The 20,480-nt window shown below is 42.6% G+C and overlaps 1 protein-coding gene across 5 annotated transcripts in view; it reads right to left on the bottom strand.

Annotated features, from left to right (window-relative positions):
- Positions 1–19,888, bottom strand: part of LOC118386077 (high affinity cGMP-specific 3',5'-cyclic phosphodiesterase 9A-like) — a 36,680-nt gene extending 16,792 nt beyond the window's left edge. Inside the window, exons 1-7 of one of the 5 annotated variants that reach the window (XM_052522060.1) lie at positions 19,724–19,888; positions 19,391–19,567; positions 7,286–7,356; positions 6,864–6,974; positions 5,356–5,399; positions 3,902–3,956; positions 3,544–3,614 (exon numbers count right to left, since the gene is read on the bottom strand). In XM_052522060.1, coding sequence (XP_052378020.1) covers positions 3,544–3,614; positions 3,902–3,956; positions 5,356–5,399; positions 6,864–6,974; positions 7,286–7,356; positions 19,391–19,453 — 415 coding nt within the window. In that variant the 5' untranslated portion in view covers positions 19,454–19,567; positions 19,724–19,888. Of the gene's footprint in view, positions 1–3,543; positions 3,615–3,901; positions 3,957–4,172; positions 4,257–5,355; positions 5,400–6,863; positions 6,975–7,285; positions 7,357–19,390; positions 19,689–19,723 lie in introns of those variants that run through there. The other 4 variants (XM_052522061.1, XM_052522057.1, XM_035773476.2 and 1 more) reach the window with 4 other exon arrangements.
- Positions 19,889–20,480: the final 592 nt, after the last annotated feature.

Raw genomic sequence — 20,480 nt, 5'->3', positions numbered from 1 at the left:
GAAACCATGGATAGATGGCAGCATTCACGCGAAACTGAAAGCGCGAACCACCGCATTTAACCAGGGCAAGGTGACTGGGAATATGTTTGAATACAAACGGTGTAGTTACTCCTTCCGTAAGGCAATCAAACAAGCAAAACGTCAGTACAGAGAAAGTGGAGTCGCAATTCAACAACTCCAGGGCTCTCGTTCTCTGTGGCCGACATGAGTAAGACATTTAAGCGTGTTAACCCTATCATGGCTGCCGGCTCAAACAGCATCCCTAGCCACGTCCTCAGAGCATGCGCAGAACAGCTGGCTGGAGTGTTTACGGACATATTCAATCTCTCCCTATCCCAGTCTGCTGTTCACACTTGCTTCAAGATGTCCACCATTGTTTCTGTACCCAAGAAAGCAAAAGTAACTGAACTAAATATCCATCGCCCCCTAGCACTCACTTCTGTCATCATGAAGTTATTTGAGAGGCTAGTTAAGGATCATATCACCTCTACCTTACCTGACACCCTAGACTCAGTTCAATTTGCTTACCGTCCCAATAGATCCACAGATGATGGAATCACAATTGCACTACACACTGTTATATCCCATCTGGACAAGAGGAATACCAATGTAAGAATGCTGTTCATTGACTATAGCTCAACCTTCAACACCATAATACCCTCCAAGCTCATCATCAAACTTGGGTCTGAACCCCACCCTGTGCAACTGGGTCCTGGACTTCCTGATGGGCCGCCCCCAGGTGGTGAAGGTAGCAAACAACCTCCACTTCACTGATCCTTCACCCATGACTGCGTGGCCACAAACGCCTCCAACTCAATCATCAAGTTTGCAGACGACACAACAATAGTAGGCCTGATTACCAACAATGACGAGACAGCCTACAAGGAGGAAGTGAGGGCCCTGGCGGAGTGGTATCAGGAAATGAACCTCTCAATTCACAACAATACGTCAACAAAAACAAAACGGAGCTGATCGTGGACTTCAGGAAACAGCAGAGGGAGCACGCTCCTATCCACATTGACGGGACAGCAGTGGAGAAGGTGGAAAGTTCCAAGTTCCTCGGCGTACACATTACTGACTATCTGAAATGGTCCACTCACACAGACAGTGTGGTGAAGAAGGCGCAACAGCGCCTCTTCAACCTCAGGAGGCTCAAGAAATTTGGCTTGGCCCCTAAGACTGTCAAACTTTTACAATACACAATTAAGAGCATCCTGTCGGGCTGTATTACCACCTGGTACAGCAACTGCACCGCCCGAAACCGCAGGTCTCTTGAGAGGCTCGTGCGGTCTGCCAACGCTGTATTCTATTCTACTGTATTTTAGCCAATGCCACTCCGACATTGCTTGCCCTATTATTTATATATTTCTTAATTCCATTATTTACTTTTAGATGTGTGTATTGTTGTGAATTGTTAGATATTACTGTACTGTTGGAGGTAGGAACACAAGCCCTGGGAATGTCCTGGAATCGCTGAAAATTCTGGATATTGTGGTTTGCTTACAACCAGGATATTTAGCTGCCCTGTTTCAACTGGTGAAATTCAGAAATGCTCGTGTTTGCGTGTAGTGAGGAGATTCAAAATGTTTATGACACATAATATATTAACAACATATTAATGGACTGAGTATACAAAACATTAGGAACTCCTTCCTCATACTGAGTTGCACCCCCCCCCCTTTTTGCCATCAGGACAGCCTCGATTCGTCGGGGCATGGCCTCTGCAAGGTGTAGAAAGCGTTCCACAGGGACGCTGGCCCATGTTGACTCCATGGCTTCCACTCCGAACAGCTCGATCCATCTCATCCCACAGATGCTCAATTAGATTGAGATCTGGTGACTGGGCAGGCCACTGCAGTAAGCTGAATTCACTGTCATGTTCGTGGGACCATTTCTGGACAATCCTAGCGTTGTGTCATGGGGCATTATCCTGCTGAAGAAAATCATTTCCAGATGGATACACTGCTGCCATGAAGGGATGCACCTGATTGGAAATGATTTTGAGATATCCTATGGCTTTCAAACTTTGCTCCACTTTAGTCAAGGGGCCCAATGCGTGCCATCAAAACACACCACCAGCCTTCAATGTTAACACGCATGTACTCGGGGTTTTCTCCATACCCTAGTCTTCCCATCAGCGTGAAACAGCAGGCCAGGTAATGTTTTTCCAATTCTCCAGTGTTCAGTGTTTTCGTTCCTTAGCTCACTGCAACCACAGTTTTTTTTTTTTTTGCTGAAATAAGTAGAACTCTGTAAGGTCGTCGGCTGCCATACCCCATTCGTGTCAAGGTAAGATGAGTTGTGCATTCTTTTCTGGGTCTTTGGGCACCATTGTTGTACTGGACTGTCAGTTGACTAACTGTAGCCCATCTGTTGCTCTGCACAATTCATGTCAGCCTCCATTTTCCCCTTTCATCAATGACCCGTTTAAACCACTGGCCTGCCTTCTCGATACACACGGAAAACTGTTGAGTGTGAAAAACCCAGCAGTGTTTCACTCAAACAGGTGCGCCTGGCACCTACTACCATACCCTGTTCAAGGGTACTTAAATATTTTGTCTTGCCAATTCACCCTCTGAATGGCACACATACACAACCCTTGTCTCAATTGTCTCAAGGCTTAAAAATCCTTATTTAAACGTATCTCCTCCCCTTTATCTACACTGACTGAAGTGGATTTAACAGGTGACATCAACAACGGATCTGTATTCACCTCGTCGGCCTATGTCATGGAAAGAGAAGGTGTTCCTAATGTTTTGTACACTCAGTGTATAGTGAAAATAGAGCAGCGGTGAAATGTCCCTTTAACATCTTTATTTTTTATTTTTATGATGTTAAAGGGACATTTTTTTATGACTCAATCTCCCAGGGCTACCATTTCTATTAACATTTCCCATCCAGCCAAGTTAATGAGTGGCGATTAAACCTATTAAAATATGCCTGCTCACATACAGTAGTAGAACAATGTTCACTGCACGCTTTATTGCAGAGTTTCAGTGAGGGTTCCATTGCCTCATACACGGGCCACACATCATCTTACTGAGAGTGAATCTTGCCTATGCCAATCGGCCATCGCTCATCCATATATTTACATGTACATATTCTTATTCATTCCTTTACGCTTGTGTGTGTAAAAGGTAGTTGTTGTGAAATTGTTAAGATTACTTGTTGGATATTACTGCACGGTCGGAACTAGAAGCACAAGCATTTCGCTACACTCGCATTAACATCTGCTAACCATGTGTATGTGACCAATAACATTTGATATGATTTGATTTTTGAATATGGTTTCAGGGCATCTGCTTGGTATTACATTTAAGTTATTTTTTTTCTCCATTGTATGCCACTCTTTAACTAAGAGTCACCATAGAAAGAAATCATCTGTTAAAAGGACCATACTGTATTCTTCTAATTCTCTGCATTCGGTGTATTTGCTCTGTAGACCCCTTACTATTCCCCATGGTAGGTAACAATACTGTGATTTAAGCAGAGGCTGTCTCCTCTCTAGGGAGAAATAAACACACAGACAGACACAGTACTCACACTCCACTCTCTTCTCCAACATGGCCAAGCGGTTCGTCACCTCCGTCTTCAGCTCGTTGATTTTAAACGCTCTGCAAAGAAAGAGTGAAGGACAGACCGAGAGAGATGGGGAAAGAAGAGAAAGAGGAGATGGAAAGAGACGGAAAAGGAGTGAGAAAATAAGATAGAGAGAGAGAGAGAGAGAGAGCGAGAGAGGGGGAAAGAGAGAGCAAAAGGGACATAGAGCAATCATTATCTGAAAGCAGCACACAATAATACAGTGACACACAAATAGCATACATTTACGAGAACAAGGGAACAAAAAGCATTTACCAAGCCAGAGGCAACATTTCCACGAAAGCTACATCAGTGCTCTTACCTGGAAAACTGCTCTGCCACCTGTGTCAATACATTCTGGAAGAGTTCCTCTTTATCTGGAAGAAAAAGATGGTGCTGCGTTACACACAGGAAAAACACAACTCATGCACGTCTCTCTGTGCTGTAACTACAACACTGCACACGTCTGAAGCATTTCATTATATCAGAGCCTGGGGGTGTAACAGATATCGAGTGCCCCTTTTATCACACGCATGCACACACACACACACACACACACACACACACACACACACACACACACACACACATACCTTATGTAAACCAGCAAAAACAAGAGAATGAAACAAACACAACAGATGGCAAAAGAAGACAGAGTGTTTTCTCTGTCTCACTACACATACCTTATGTAAACCAGCACAACAAGAGTCAGATGGCAAAAGAAGAGAGAGTGTTTTCTCTGTCTCACTACTGAACGCAGTAGTCGCGTTTCGAGATGGTGCCAGCTTGATATGTTAACAAGGCACTTGTAATATCCCTTCCCACACACAGAAAATAACTCCATGACAAAAACAAAGCTCTGCTATTGGTGCAGTGCAGACCTATGGCCAAAGTTCACCTGAGAGGCCAATAAAAGTGCAGGTATGTGAACTAGTAAAACCATCTGGCACCTGTTGGACTGATCCTATTGTACACCGTGTCACATTAATGCTGTCCTAATGTACACCGTGTCACATTAATGCTGTCCTAATGTACACCGTGTCACATTAATGCTGTCCTATTGTACACCGTAAAACCATACCACTAGATGTACTGGTGCCTCTTGGGCAGTTCACATTGTTGATTGAGGACCTCTTTACCGAGGAATGTGATTGGTTCTCTTGAATGTTTAATATTTGTATTATGTGGTATTTGTAAAAAATTGCAGGGCTCCCTTGTCCAAGAGATCTTGGGCCTGCTAAAATAAAGCTTTAAAAAGTGTGGAACAAAGACACAAGCTGCTGTTCATGGAATTTTTCCCAGATGTTCAGCTGGCCTGTCTGTGTACTCTTGTGTGTGAGTGATGACCGAAAATAAGGATGTTGTTTTGTCGCCTTCCCTGCACTGGGGAACTGGTTCTCATCACTCTGTTAAATCAGCCAGGTTTACTAGGTGACATTTCCCATAAACGGAGGTCATGAACCATGTAACTTCACTAACCAAGCAAAACAATAAATAAATAGTGTGTGTGTGTGTGTCTGAGTGTGTTTACATCCTTGTGTCTATTGCCTACACGTTTTGATGACTATGCTTGTTTATGTGCAGTGTGCACATCAGGTATGTGGGATAGTGTGCTGTGCTTTGTGTGTGTGCTCATGCTTGCTTACATATATGCTATATACGATATGGTACCTATGCATATGCTAATAAGCTATTGCATATGTGATGTCAGCAATGCTTGTCTATTTGCATAGTCAGTGCATGTGTGTGAAAAGCCAATGGCCCTCTGGGACTCACCAGCTAGCTGTCCTCCAGTCAGGGGCACCACTCTGTATGGTGACCTTCAACACACACACACACACACACACACACACACACACACACACACACACACACACACACACACACACACACACACACACACACACACACACACACACACACACACACACACACACACACACACACACACACACACACACACACACACACACACACACACACACCAGTCAGTTTAGACAGCAAGTGGTGCACCGCTCAAATATGTTCCCCCTTCCTCCTAATCAGACATGCTGTGAATGTCCTCTTCCTCCCACTCTCTTACTCAGCGTCTGAAGTGTGAGGACACGCTGGGGGCTGTGTGTGTGTCTTTTTGGTTTTACTATCATTGTGGGGACCAGAAGTCCTCACAAGGATAGTAAAACAAGGAAAGGTGGGGACATTTTGACGGTTCCTACAAGGAAAAATGCTATTTTAGGCTTACATGCTGACCATACCGCTCACGTCACGTGAGCAAGCATTGCAAAATAATGTACACATACATGTTATTCAATAATTGCGCCAACACTGCTTGCGCGCGTCTACGTGGCCAGGCGCTAAAATAGAATTTGGTTCTATTTGTGACGCTTGACCGTCTGCAAGTCCCGCCTCTCCCATCTCCTCATTGGTTTTTAGGATCATATACCCACGTGGAGGATGAACTGAGGTCCACACTCCAGTCCAGTTGGTTGTGGTAATGCACCTTAAAGTTGGTTGCCAACCACCATTGTGCATTTCAGGTAAAATAACAAACCCTAATGTTTATATCACAGGACAAATTAGCTAGCAACAGCATGCTAGCTAGCTAAATTGCCATACATAATGCTTTTCGACCTGTCCCAAAATTTATATAGTTGGTTCAGAGTTCGTTTTTTGATATTTCCAACTGCGTGTCCTGATCGCGTCTGATGTGGGTGGACAAAATCAACATGCACGCAATGGCGTGAGCGGTCTGGTCAGCATGTTAGGGGTTAGGTCTAGGGTTAGAATTAGGAGTTAGGCCATTTGGCCTAGGGTTAGGGTTAGTAAAACATGTGTGTGTGTGTGTGTGAGCAGTGTCTAGCTCACTGATCACACCCTGACCATGGATCTGTTAGTATTTTCAGCCTAACAAGTCCTAGGCAATAGGGCACAATCTGGAATATTTCCTGCTGTTGAATGGACATTTAAATCAATAATATAATGCTTTACCCTTGAAGAATTTAACTTTTTCTTATGAGTTTAGACTGCCAAAATGACAGATTATGCATTTAAGGACCAGCATATGTATTTTTCTGCTATAAATGTAAACACAGATGGAAATGAAGGTAGCCCTCTAGCCCATGGCTAGTACTTTTCAGAATGGGCTAGTAGAAAATGTGTCCCACTAGCTCCCCGGGCTAGTGAAAATGTATCTTTTAAAATATCACATGGCACAGATTTTGGACCAGGGCTAGCCAGTAAAGAATTGCAGTTCCATCCCTGAATGTAGATGTGTCAGGGCCTACCTCTCGGTGTTGTGTGGCATGGTGGGGTCGATGGACACCATGGCTCCCGTGGAATCCAGCAGAGACAAGGTGGTGTTCCTGTCCAAAACAGACAAAGCAGGGACACTCTCTCTGAGGATGTGTCCCACTATGGTTCAATGAAGAGAGTGTAGGTGTTGGGCACATTCCAAATATCAATCAAGGAAACCAAGGGAAAGATGAAAGCTAGTCAAGACTATTGGGACTAGGCCACTCACTATAGAGTATTATCTTGTCACTAATATGAGTTCTCAACGTGGCATCTAATAGAAGTGATCCGCAAAACAACATTAGAAAAGCAGCCTAGCAGACAGGGAGATTAAAGGATCCTGACAGGATGCTGACAGAGACGACTCTAAGCTTCACAGCAGAACTGAAGAGGGGAAAAGAGAGCAGAGAATTACCTTGGAAGACCTAGAGCGGTACAGAATAACTCCTTGATATCATACGGGCTGCAGAATCTGCTGAAGACCACCTACGGGAAGGGTAGCAAAGACAGGAAACATAGTCACGTTCTAGTACATATATGACATATAATGCATGAAACCAAAATGGGTTCTACCTGGAACCAAAAAGGGTTCTCCTATGGAGACAGTCAAACATTCCCTTTTGGAACCCTTTTTTTCTACGAGTATATATTCTAAAATATATATGCAGAAGTGTTGGAGATACTGATACCAGACGTGGAATACATTCCCAGTGATCAGGGTGGAACAGCAGACCACGGTGTATTTAGTCAGTCTACTATCCTCTCAAGCACCACCAGAGTACAGTGTGAAAATGGACCAACCACCCCACTAGGGAGAGAAGGAGAACTTTGAATTGACAGGTCTCTCATTCTGGGCTTTTCCTTTGATTAAAAATGCGCAGATTCCAGTGCACCACAGTAAATATCCCCTCCCCCCGTCCCACCCTCCCCCTCTCCTTTAATTGCCTTCCAAACAAAGTCCGTCAGTTATTTCTCGTGTCAGCCCCAGGTTCACCAACACAGACGACTTTGACCCATGTAGATAAAATCATCTTGATTCTTATGCTATTGGCAGGGGCAACAAAGTCGACAATAGGTGACAAAAGGAACCAAGGCAACAAGGGTAAGAAGGAGACGGAGAAATGTGTAGGGTAAGAAGGAAGAGAGGGGGGGGGGGTGATGAGAGAGACAGAGAGCACTCCAGAAACCTGTCAGTGGCAGGCTGTCAGGTGTGTAAGACAGTGATGTGTTTAGTTCAGAGACACGTAAGCAGGAGCCACTTATGTTCACAAACAGACAATTCACCATGAAATACAATAGAAATTGCAGGATTGTATGTTCACAAATCATACATTTTCACTTAGTTATTGTTAATCAATTTCCCATATCCGTTTTCAGATAAATACATAAAGGCTATGTAGGCTCCATTTTCAGTGATGTGAAATTGTAATTCAATTTCACTCTATTGCAATTCAACAAAGAGAAGAGGCGAATAGAAACATCCTGTTCCATCTCCTCTCTAGAGACGTGTAGTAGATCTACAGTAACATTACATTTACATTTAAGTCATTTAGCAGACGCTCTTATCCAGAGCGACTTACAAATTGGTGCATTCACCTTATGACATCCAGTGGAACAGCCACTTTACAATAGTGCATCTAAATCTTTTAAGGGGGGTGAGAAGGATGACTTTATCCTATCCTAGGTATTCCTTAAAGAGGTGGGGTTTCAGGTGTCTCCGGAAGGTGGTGATTGACTCGGCTGTCCTGGCGTCATGAGGGAGTTTGTTCCACCATTGGGGGCCAGAGCAGCGAACAGTTTTGACTGGGCTGAGCGGGAACTGTACTTCCTCAGTGGTAGGGAGGCGAGCAGGCCAGAGGTGGATGAACGCAGTGCCCTTGTTTGGGTGTAGGGCCTGATCAGAGCCTGGAGGTACTGAGGTGCCGTTCCCCTCACAGCTCCGTAGGCAAGCACCATGGTCTTGTAGCATCCTGTCCATCTCCTCTCTAGAGACGTGTAGTAGACCTACCGTAACATCCTGTTCCATCTCCTCTCTAGAGACGTGTAGTAGACCTACCGTAACATCCTGTTCCATCTCCTCTCTAGAGACGTGTAGTAGACCCACCGTAACATCCTGTTCCATCTCCTCTCTAGAGACGTGTAGTAGATCTACAGTAACATCCTGTTCCATCTCCTCTCTAGAGACGTGTAGTAGACCTACCGTAACATCCTGTTCCATCTCCTCTCTAGAGACGTGTAGTAGACCTACCGTAACATCCTGTCCATCTCTTCTCTAGAGACGTGTAGTAGACCTACCGTAACATCCTGTCCATCTCTTCTCTAGAGACGTGTAGTAGATCTACCGTAACATCCTGTCCATCTCCTCTCTAGAGACGTGTAGTAGACCTACCGTAACATCCTGTCCATCTCTTCTCTAGAGACGTGTAGTAGACCCACCGTAACATCCTGTTCCATCTCCTCTCTAGAGACGTGTAGTAGATCTACAGTAACATCCTGTTCCATCTCCTCTCTAGAGACGTGTAGTAGACCCACCGTAACATCCTGTCCATCTCCTCTCTAGAGACGTGTAGTAGATCTACAGTAACATCCTGTTCCATCTCCTCTCTAGAGACGTGTAGTAGACCTACCGTAACATCCTGTCCATCTCTTCTCTAGAGACGTGTAGTAGACCTACCGTAACATCCTGTCCATCTCTTCTCTAGAGACGTGTAGTAGATCTACAGTAACATCCTGTTCCATCTCCTCTCTAGAGACATGTAGTAGACCTACCGTAACATCCTGTTCCATCTCCTCTCTAGAGACGTGTAGTAGATCTACAGTAACATCCTGTTCCATCTCCTCTCTAGAGACGTGTAGTAGACCCACCGTAACATCCTGTCCATCTCCTCTCTAGAGACGTGTAGTAGATCTACAGTAACATCCTGTTCCATCTCCTCTCTAGAGACGTGTAGTAGATCTACCGTAACATCCTGTTCCATCTCCTCTCTAGAGACGTGTAGTAGACCTACCGTAACATCCTGTCCATCTCCTCTCTAGAGACGTGTAGTAGACCCACCGTAACATCCTGTCCATCTCCTCTCTAGAGAGAGGTGTAGTAGACCCACCGTAACATCCTGTCCATCTCCTCTCTAGAGACGTGTAGTAGACCTACCATAACATCCTGTCCATCTCCTCTCTAGAGACGTGTAGTAGACTTACCGTAACATCCTGTTCCATCTCCTCTCTACAGTAACAGTACTAGTGCCTTAACATCTGAGCGGATGCAACAAGGAAACCTACTCAGTATGCATAATATACAGTGACATACAACAGCCCTTTGGTAAAAGTAATACAAGTGGGTCAGGGGTAAACATTGTCTTTGTCATCTGTCATGCTTAGGAAGGATGGCATGATGCACGTAGAGCTCTGACTCTCTTCATTGTGTGTGTGTGTGTGTGTGTGTGTGTGTATGTTGCTGTGTGTACTTAAACATGTGGAGGTGGCGCTGCTGCCCGCTTCTGTTTTCGATGATGGATGACGCTAGCTTGACAGCAGAGAGTATGCTAAAGGACAGAGAGCATAAGGTGGTAGGGTAAGCATAGGAGCTCTCTTGTATGAGGAACCAGGTTCGTAGATAGTGCTGACAAACCTGGATGTTTATGGACCCTCCATGTCATCTAATAATAACTGATGAATAACCAGTTCCTCTCTAATACCCGAGTTCTGTTCTTGTTGAGTTTCTATACAGTGCCTTCGGAAAGTATTCAGACCCCTTGACTTTTTGCACATTTTGTTACGTTACAGCCCTTTTCTAAAATTGATTAAATTGTATTTTCCCCCCTTTGTCATTATGGGGTATCTGCACACAATACCCCATAATGACAGAGCAAAAGCAGGTTAATAGAAATGTTTGCTAATTTATAAAAAAAATAAAAAATGGAAATATTCAACTTATCTTTAATAAACGTGCAAAGATTTCTAAAAACCTGTTTTCGCTTTGTGATTATGGTGTATTGAGTAGATTGCTGAGGATTTTTCTTTGTACTATCCATGTTAGAATAAGGCTGTAATGTAACAAAATGTGGAAAAAGTCAAGGGTTCTGAATATTTTCCGAAGGCATTGTATATGGACACCTAAACCAACATGCAAAATTACATAAATCCACACTCCTGATTATCCAACGGCACAGGAAATACCGTATTCAAATGCAATCACACACAGAACATGCAGAAGAACAATGGAGCACGTAAAGCAGGAACTAATCAGCATCATTTCTGAACAAGGAAGCTAGATAATAAAACACACAATGGCAGCACTACACAGTCAGTCACGCTGCAAGTGAATGAAACACTCCTCATTATTCACTATGGACTGAAGGACTGGAGCCTGGAACCCATCTGGCTATAGCCTTAAAATGCAAATGATCTGTGCATAAGTACAAAAACAACCATCTCTGATAATTGAATGAGTTCAAACCAACATAGACCCTAAAACCACAATGTTCGAGTCCAAATTATAACATAGGTCAAACATCATCAACTTTCAGGTCAGACAAAGGCCAGGAGTGTGGAAGAGTTAAGATGGAGTGTCGCCTTCTTAGTCCAAAAGTGGAAGTGGGGTCACAGGCTCTCTTTCCATTTCCCCTGAAAACCGGAACATCTGGTTGTTGGGGACTCGGCAGAGGTTACCACCAAACTGACTTGTTGTGGATAAAAATCAGCTTGTGATGACATAGTGCACCCAAAATGTACTTTTTCGCTTAAGTTTTCATGTACCGAATGAAAATCTAGAAGTTCAATGTGTTTCCATCGCATTTTCAACTCTACTGATAGTTTTGTCACAAAAATTGTTGCAATGAAAAGCAAATGTGCCTACTTTGGTCTTGGCATGTGTGCTGTAGCCAACATCTCGCAGATACAGTATGGGTAGGCTGTGCGGGTAGGTTAGTCTACATAATGAAATAAGAGTGGGATCATCATGTCACCAGAATATGACCCTCGATATTTATTGGAAATGAGCATCAAGGTCATCACCGTGCACTTTCACTACCCATCATAATTTATTCATCTATAGCCTAATAAACTGCATGGTTTCCTGAGTCGTAGTGGGAGGACCACACACCAAGTCATCGCATAACTCCAAGTTGACTTTGATATGATGGTTATTGTATCAATATTTTTGCATAAAGGTGTTTCCAATGCCATTTCTCGCATAATTAATTTTACCGACACAGAAAGATCCAACCATGTCGAACAAACAAATTCTGTCGGCATTTATAAAATTGCACCGAAACTTTCCGTTTACATTAAAGCTGTCATTTTTTGGCCCTACGGTAAGACTCCACTCGCATAAAAACTGTGGATGGAAAAGTGGTTAGTAATGTGCTCCTGTGCATAGAGCTGTGCTGGAATTATGATAAGATCCGATAGGTCCCTGTTGTTATGACTGAGCTGTGAGAAGTAAGGTGCGACACTAATTTAGTCTGATGGGAAGTCATATTTAGAAATGATTGAGCAGTGATAATAAGTATGAGAGAGAGAGGAGAGAGAGAGAGAGAGCGAGAGAGAGAAAGAGAGAGAGAGAAAGAGAGGGAGATAAAGGAATGCAAGCGTGAGAGATAAAAAGAGAGGAGTGTGTGAGAGGGATAAAGAGAGAGAGAGAGAGAGAGAGAGAGAGAGAGAGAATGTGTGTGTGTGTGTGTGTGTGTGTGTGTGTGTGTGTGTGTGTGTGTGTGTGTGTGTGTGTGTGTGTGTGTGTGTGTGTGTGTGTGTGTGTGTGTGTGTGTGTGTGTGTGTGTGTGTGTGTGTGTGTGTGTGTGTGTGTGTGTGTGTGTGTGATTGATAGAGCAACAGTGTGAGAAAAATGCAGCGTCACATAGACACAAGAGAACGAGAGAGGGAGAGAAAACAACAGAGGATGGGGGAGAGAGAAAGAGAGGAGGTGCCATATTTTTACCCCAGCAACAACTGACCAATGGCAACCGAACAATATCAGAAATCCAGAACAAAAGATTACACATAGTCAGAGATGAATTGACTTATCTCTATGAGCTCACAGATGTAGTCACTGACTACGAGCCTACACCACAGCATATCCTAAACCAGCTGAACGAACAGGCTCACAGAAAAACACCAAACAAACATAATGCAGACTTGGAATGAATTCCATAACAAGTGACACGGTCTGGTCTGCAATAAATGCAAAGTGCCATCGGAGTGGAGCATAAAAGTCTTTGTTTTTCCTTTACGGCCCTGGTCCTCAGTCTCCTCCACTCCACTGGGTGTAAGTGTAAAGAGTCCTCTGGACGGGATCTAGACCCACCATTCTGGCTCTGTTTGTGGAGGCTAATTGACATGGATATAGTCTGTGTGAGATTAAAGCAATTGCACACAAGAGGGCGTGCTAAATGACTTTGATCGAATTTGACTATTGAAACTATGTTGCAAATGTTGAGAGACAGACAGCAATGTTTGTACAACCTCCAGATATTGCAAACCAAATGTTAGGCTAGAAGCAAGGGGAAAAAAATGTCTAGATGCCTTTTACAGGGGAGATCAAGTTAATGAATTGGCTGGCTGGGCTGTGGAGGAGCAGGGAACAAGATTCCCAATTTTGCATTATAGGCCTACATATAAAACTGTTTTTTTAGTATGGTTTAGAACGAGTCTCAACCAATCACAATACTTGTTTTGATCAACCCATTGTAGAATAAGGAGTTTGTGATACTATACAAAACTGTCCTTAGGCCAAATCCTTACATGAGATACAAGTAACACGTGAGGTTTCATGTGGCGACTGTTCCAGTGATTTCTGTAGCTTCTGTAGCTCAGTTGGTAGAGCATGGTGCTTGTAACGCCAGGGTAGTGGGTTCGATCCCCGGGACCACCCATACGTAGAATGTATGCACACATGACTGTAAGTCGCTTTGGATAAAAGCGTCTGCTAAATGGCATATATTATTATTATTATTATATTATTACACAAACAAATCTCAAGTTAAGATGTGGCCCCTACATGCTGAAGTTTTGATCATATATGTAAGAAACCTGAGCATTCAATCAAATCAAATGTATTTGCAAAGCCCTTTTTACATCAGCCAAATGCAAATATAGAAACCCAGCCTAAAACCCCAAACAGCAAGCAATACAGACGTAGAAGCACGGAGGCTAGCATTTCATCCTGGAATCTAGAATGGCGGGTATATCTACTGTAATAGAAATGTGTAGACTACATGCTGGGTTTAAAATGTGCGGGAGATTATCTTAAATGATAGTAGTGGCAGTCTACATAGACAGTTCCTGTACTTTTCTAGACTGGAATTGTACAATGGGCCAGCAAAGTACAGTGGCTTGTGAAAGTATTCACCCCCTAGGCATTTTTCCTATTTTTCTTTTGCTTTACAACCTGGAATTAAAATTGATTTTGGGGGGTTGCATCATTTGATTTACACAACATGCCTACCACTTTGAAGATGCAAAATATTTCTTATTGTGAATCAAAAATGAAATAAGACAACAAAAAACTGAAAACTTGAGTGTTCAACCCCCCAAAGTCAATACTTTGTAGAACCACCTTTTGCCGCAATTACAGCTGCAAGCCTCTTAGGGTATGTCTCTGCAAGCTTGCCATATCTAGCCACTGGTATTTGGCCCATTCTTCGGGGCAAAACTGCTCCAGCTCCTTCGGGTTGGATGGGTTCCGCTGGTGTACAGCAATCTTTAAGTCATACTACAGATTCTCAATTGGATTGAGGTCTGGGCTTTGACTAAGTCATTCCAATACATTTAATGTTTCCCCTTAAACCACTCAAATGTTCCTTTAGCAGTATGCTTAGGGTCATTGTCCTGCTGGAAGGTGAACCTCCGTACCAGTCTCAAATCTCTGGAAGACTGAAACAGGTTTCCCTCAAGAAGTTCCCTGTATTTAGCGCCATCCATCATTAATTCAATTCTAACCAGTTTCCCAGTCCCTGGCGAAGAAAAACATCCCCACAGCATGATGCTGCCACCACCATGCTTCACTGTGGGGATGGTGTTCTCTGACCACTCTTCTTTAAAGCCCAGCTCTGCGGAGTGTATGGCATAAAGTGGTCCTATGGACAGATACTCCAATCTCCACTGTAGAGCTTTGCAGCTCCTTCAGGGTTATCTTTGGTCTCTATGTTGCCTCTCTGATTAATGCCCTCCTTGCCTGGTCCGTGAGTTTTGGTGGGCGGCCCTCTCTTGGCAGGTTTGTTGTGGTGCCATATCCTTAAAATCTTTTAATCGTGGATTTAAATCGTTCCCCGTGGGATGTTCAAAGTTTTGGATATTTTTTAAAACCCAACCCTGATCTGTACTTCTCCACAATTTTGTCCCTGACCTGTCTGGAGAGCTCCTTGCTCTTCATGGTGTTGCTTGCTTGGTGGTGCCCCTTGCTTTGTGGTGTTGCAGACTCTGGGGCCTTTCAGAACAGGTATACTGAGATCATGTGACACTTAGTTAAATAAAGTCCACCTGTGAGCAATCTAATTATGTGACTTCTGAAGGTAATTGGTTGCATAGCAACGGGGGTGAATACACATGCATGTACCACTTTTCCATTTGTTTTTTATTTCACAAATTTTGACTATTTTGTGTATGTCCATTACATGAAATCCAAATAAAAAACGATTAAAAAAAGTTGTAATGCAACAAAATAGGAAAAACGCCAAGCAGGATGAATACTTTTGCACTGTAAAACACTTTAAATATCTGGTCCTCTCATCTTAATCTTAGAATGAATTATTCTTCCTCTAAGGCATTTCATCAAGCATGTAATGATTAGCTGTCATTTTTTCCCACTCAAATGAATGATAAGCTATCATGCTTTTACCAAAATCTAACTCTGCAGGCTCTATTTTAACAAACCTAACGCAATGGTAAATCTAAGCGCAGGTGGTAGCGCTATAGGTTGGGGCTTGGCCCATCACTAGCCAATCAGAACGTGTTCCATGGCGAAATGTGGTTGCTTCAAGTGGTGTATTTACGGTCTTATATGTATTGCCTTGGAATCAACTCCACTCCCAATGCTAGTCCATCATAGTTTGTTAAATGGCTTACAGAAACTAAATGTAGACCTATCTTTGATAAATAAAGGAACTTGAACCCAATTTCACTCGACATTGTTCTATGTAATTGTATGGCTACAGTAGCATTCACACTGATATAGGGGCTAGGCCTACTGTAAATTGAATTGTGGCTGAGCATTGACATGCCAAACATTATCAGTAAGCAATATTAAATTAATTATTTATGAGGCCAAAAAAAAAGAACAATTCTAATCAAAACCACTTGTTTTAAATAGCCTACGTCACTTCCAGACTACAATTTCTCCCCGTGGGTATATAATATTAAAACAATGTAGACTACGGAGGGTTATACGCACATCCAAACTTTTCACAGTAGCTGGACAACAATCGAATATAACTAGAAAGGGCGAATGTCCATTCACCGTTATAATGCTCCACAATAGGCCTATGCTTTACGACAATAATCGGAAACATTTTACAGATCACCTCGCATTCACACATCTCCAGAAGTTGCATTGCAAGCGCGCCACTGACGTTGTCACCATGAAACCAGGAAGGTGAATCATACTAAAGGTTGGTTGTAATAAAATTCAACAAAAGAAGTATTTTTTTTTTTTTTTTTTACAACAATAAATGAATGTAAAATGTAATACAATCGCCAGGATTAAAAAAAGACACATTGCTATTGAATTAGCCTTCGTTATGGTAGGCCTAAGGGAGGGCTTGGGTTTTTCCAATTTTACAGGTTACAGAACTTTTAAATACGAGGTTCACTGGTATCCATTCACCGAGGTACTCATCTCGTTTCACGGTGGGCGTGGACACGTAGGCTACATCATGGATGTGGTTTTACGCAAATCCAAAACGTGACCTGCATGGCTAAAATAATGTGGGCCTGCCTTCAATGCATAGATAAAAAGAAAATGTCAGCTCAATGTTTTACTCCTCTCAAACCTTATATTTTAATAAAGCTTTGGTGATTAAGATGTATTTACAAGCGGTCTCAGTAGCCAAACCCTTTATCGACAGTCTTGACTAGCCTACTTCGCGATAAGGCTACTGTATGCTTGGTTTTAAATCAAATAAAACGAAATGGGGAAAAAAGATTCGTTTTTATATTTTTAAAAATGAAATATACAGGCACCAAAAGCACATTGGGCTACTCTTGCTCCATGCGCATAGTGCGTCACGGCTGGATAGGCTGCGTTTCTGCTGTAAAAACCCATGCCATAACCAACTGCATTACTGCTAAAACCAGATTTTGGTTGGTCTTAAATAACCCTATCAGCGCTACCTGAAAAATCAGTTCTTTGGATACTGTTTTTTACGGATATCAAAGAGGTAAACTGCCGAATTTAGCGTTAGAAAATGCCAGTCTGACAGTTTTTACATGACGAAATGACAAACTAACGTGCGTTTGAGACTAGCGCCGCCTTAACGCCAGCCAAAAATAGAGCCCTACATGTTGCCACTCCACACAGGTTCACAAAAACTGTGCAGTTTCTTGTGCAAATGTGTAAATCTTGATAAAGATCTAAACACACACGCATGCATATACACACAGAGGACAGTGAATGTGTCCAAACAACATCTGAAAATTCAGTTTTTGATATTGCTGGACAAAGTTGATTTACTGTTTAACTGCTTTTTTCTTCTTCATAAAAGTGAGGCGAGGAAGCAAAAAAAAAAACAATCCCCCAAGAATGGGCAGAATGGGCATTATGACAGTTTCTTTATTCTGAACATATCTCTGATAAACGTCAATAACAGCAGTATTAACATGTGTATAATAGAATACAATATCAAGTGTTTTTTCAAATGAAAAAAACTTGACCAAATGTATAATCAGTTCATTACTATAAATGTATAGCCTAACTATGCTTTAATTAAATATGAATACAATGCAAATATTATAAAGGCTTATCATAGACCACACTTTATAGGAGAAATAGGCTACTAAAGATGGCCAATCATTCAAGTTTGGTCTTTCAAACAGTGCTGGACTTGGACAGGAACTCACCAGCACCTCAAATGTTCCACTGCTTGAGCTCCTGATCCTCTTACAGAATATTAGCTCAAAAGTATTGCACCTAAATATAAACAGTACCAGCACCCAAAATGAGTACTGGCTCCTACTTCAGTGTAATTCAAGCACCGCTATCAAATAAGTGCAATTCAACACCTATCTACAGGATAAAAATGTAATTTCATGCGATACAGGCTATATAGTAGAATATGTATGCTTTTCTAATTCAAGAATAACAATAAATAAATGTAATAAAATAAAATGTTAATTTATAATGTGTTCATGACCTATTAGCCTATAGCCTGCAACAAAATAGTAATACACATATGAATAGGCCTATCATAGACTAGGCCTTTACTTTGAAGAAAGAGGGACAATCATTCAAGTAAGGTCTGTCAAATTAATGTAGCATTGGAAAAAGTAAATTTCAATCCGGCCATAAAGTAAACTATAGCATCATCTACAGAATATAACTGATATTCAAAATGCGCAATTAAAAGCATAAATCCATTCCAGAGCAAGTTTTACTAAATTCGAGGCCAGTAGGCCAATATAGTCAAATCACTACTTCCTCCTTCGATTGCCTCATCTGGTTGCCAGGAAAAGCTTTGCTGAGGAATGCCCTGATCTCTGGCCAGTCGTTTGGTTCGATGATGACGTTGTTTCGGGTATTAATAGCTTCTAATAGGTAAACATATTATGCTTTAACCGTGCATTTAACCGATTGTTTATAACGAGGGACGTCCCACCAAGTTAAACCTGGACACAAATAGGAATTTGCGTCGTCCTCAGCTATGCTGGCATGCGAGTGAAAATTAACATCTGCACATACAGGTCCGGAACGTTTGTGCGTCAGTGTCCAATCAGAGGCCCGAACATAACAAGCGCGTGATCTGAGGTGGTTTGGTCTCTGATTCTCTCGCACCAGTTTGGGAAATCCTCAAAGGACACAAAAAACGATACATATTTTAATAAAAGTGAAGCGGGGGCGAAAAGTGAAGCTGCGCATCCGTTAAACAGTAAATCAAGTGTCTGGCATATGCATAATCCATCAAAAAGTGAATCGATTTTTTTTGCATTATCAATTACATTAGGCTATTCATTGGTCCTTGTGGTCCTTCTGTAGCTCAGTTGGTAGAGCATGGTGCTTGTAACGCCAGGGTAGTGGGTTCGATCCCCGGGACCACCCATACGTAGAATGTATGCACACATGACTGTAAGTCGCTTTGGATAAAAGCGTCTGCTAAATGGCATATATTATTATTATATTATCATTGTAACCACGATTTGTATATGAATATTATTGAGGGTTTCCTATTCTATAGACAGCATAACTATCATTGCACCGTTCTTCCCAATCTTTCCTATGCAATATTGGACCTCTTCCCATTTAGGCCTACAGGGCAGGGTGTAGGTTGATGATGAAACAGGCTGACATGATATAACGGTTGATTGACAGTTATACCTTCTGAATTCTGCCATCCACGTCCAGGTAGATTACTCGGTACGCCGAAGAAGCTGATCCCATCTCTCTCCACCCCTCAAGCCTCTCTCGCCGCTGCCGAGGAGTCGGATTGCGGGCTATAGGCTACCACTCCGTTCCGTGCCCGAATTGGAAAACCCGAGAGCCGTCTGTCCTTCTCTGAATGGGCAAATGAAGTTAGCGTTTCAACATCTCTTTCTCTCTGGAGCACCTAGCTAGCTCTCATCTCATAAACCCCCTCCCTCAGCCGCTCTCAAATGAGTCGCACGCAGACAAACACACACTGGGAAAACTGAAGAGCAGGGATCATCGTACGTTTTCTCTTATCGCCATAGTTACCGGGGCTCCTCAAGGACGCGTGAGTGGGGTAGTTTGCCTGCCCACACAGCCCCCAGTCTGTTCGCGATGTTCATTCCCTTTTACGAACAAACGAGGCTATATTCTATTGATAATATGGCTATTCAAATCCTATATAGTCTCTAAAAACTGTATTTTTGGTCAAAGCACACGAGAAGAAAGGAACCGAAGAAAGAAAACCAAAAAGCAGCCAGCAAGCGCCGTGAAAAAGAGATGTTTCACATGTAATTTAGTTTCTTGCATGGGCGCCCACGCGCTTCCCCTGATGACATTAAATCAAGCCTTGTAGGCTCGAGTCAGCTCAGGGGTTTTGTGATGCTATGCGTGGGAGAGAAGTCATGGGCAATCAAAACATACTAATACTTTCAATAAAACCCGTCATTGACTGTAGTGTATAATCCGGCATAATTACGTTTTGGTTTATTATGAGAACCTACCAGTCCCAATAACGGGTTGTTCATTTTTTACAGACAGTTTCAGAGAATAATAATTCATATTTGATTTGGCCTGCAGTACTTTTCAGAAACAAAGAGAGATTGCCTGTGTGTGCCTGCCTGTGTCACTGAGTGGAGGACTAGCTTTCAGAAGTGTACATTTTGTTTGACACCTGCCACCTCCAGCTGGGAGACTTGAGACCACTCAGCCTAACTGGAACACACTTAGCCTGGTGAACAAAACAATTCAACATTATGCTTAGAAACCAAGACAGATCTTT

The sequence above is a fragment of the Oncorhynchus keta genome, chromosome 7, assembly GCF_023373465.1.
Source record: "Oncorhynchus keta strain PuntledgeMale-10-30-2019 chromosome 7, Oket_V2, whole genome shotgun sequence".
In the NCBI taxonomy this organism is placed as follows: domain Eukaryota; kingdom Metazoa; phylum Chordata; class Actinopteri; order Salmoniformes; family Salmonidae; genus Oncorhynchus; species Oncorhynchus keta.
Note: the sequence above shows the minus strand (reverse complement) of the source record. Positions and strands in the feature narration are given on the sequence as shown.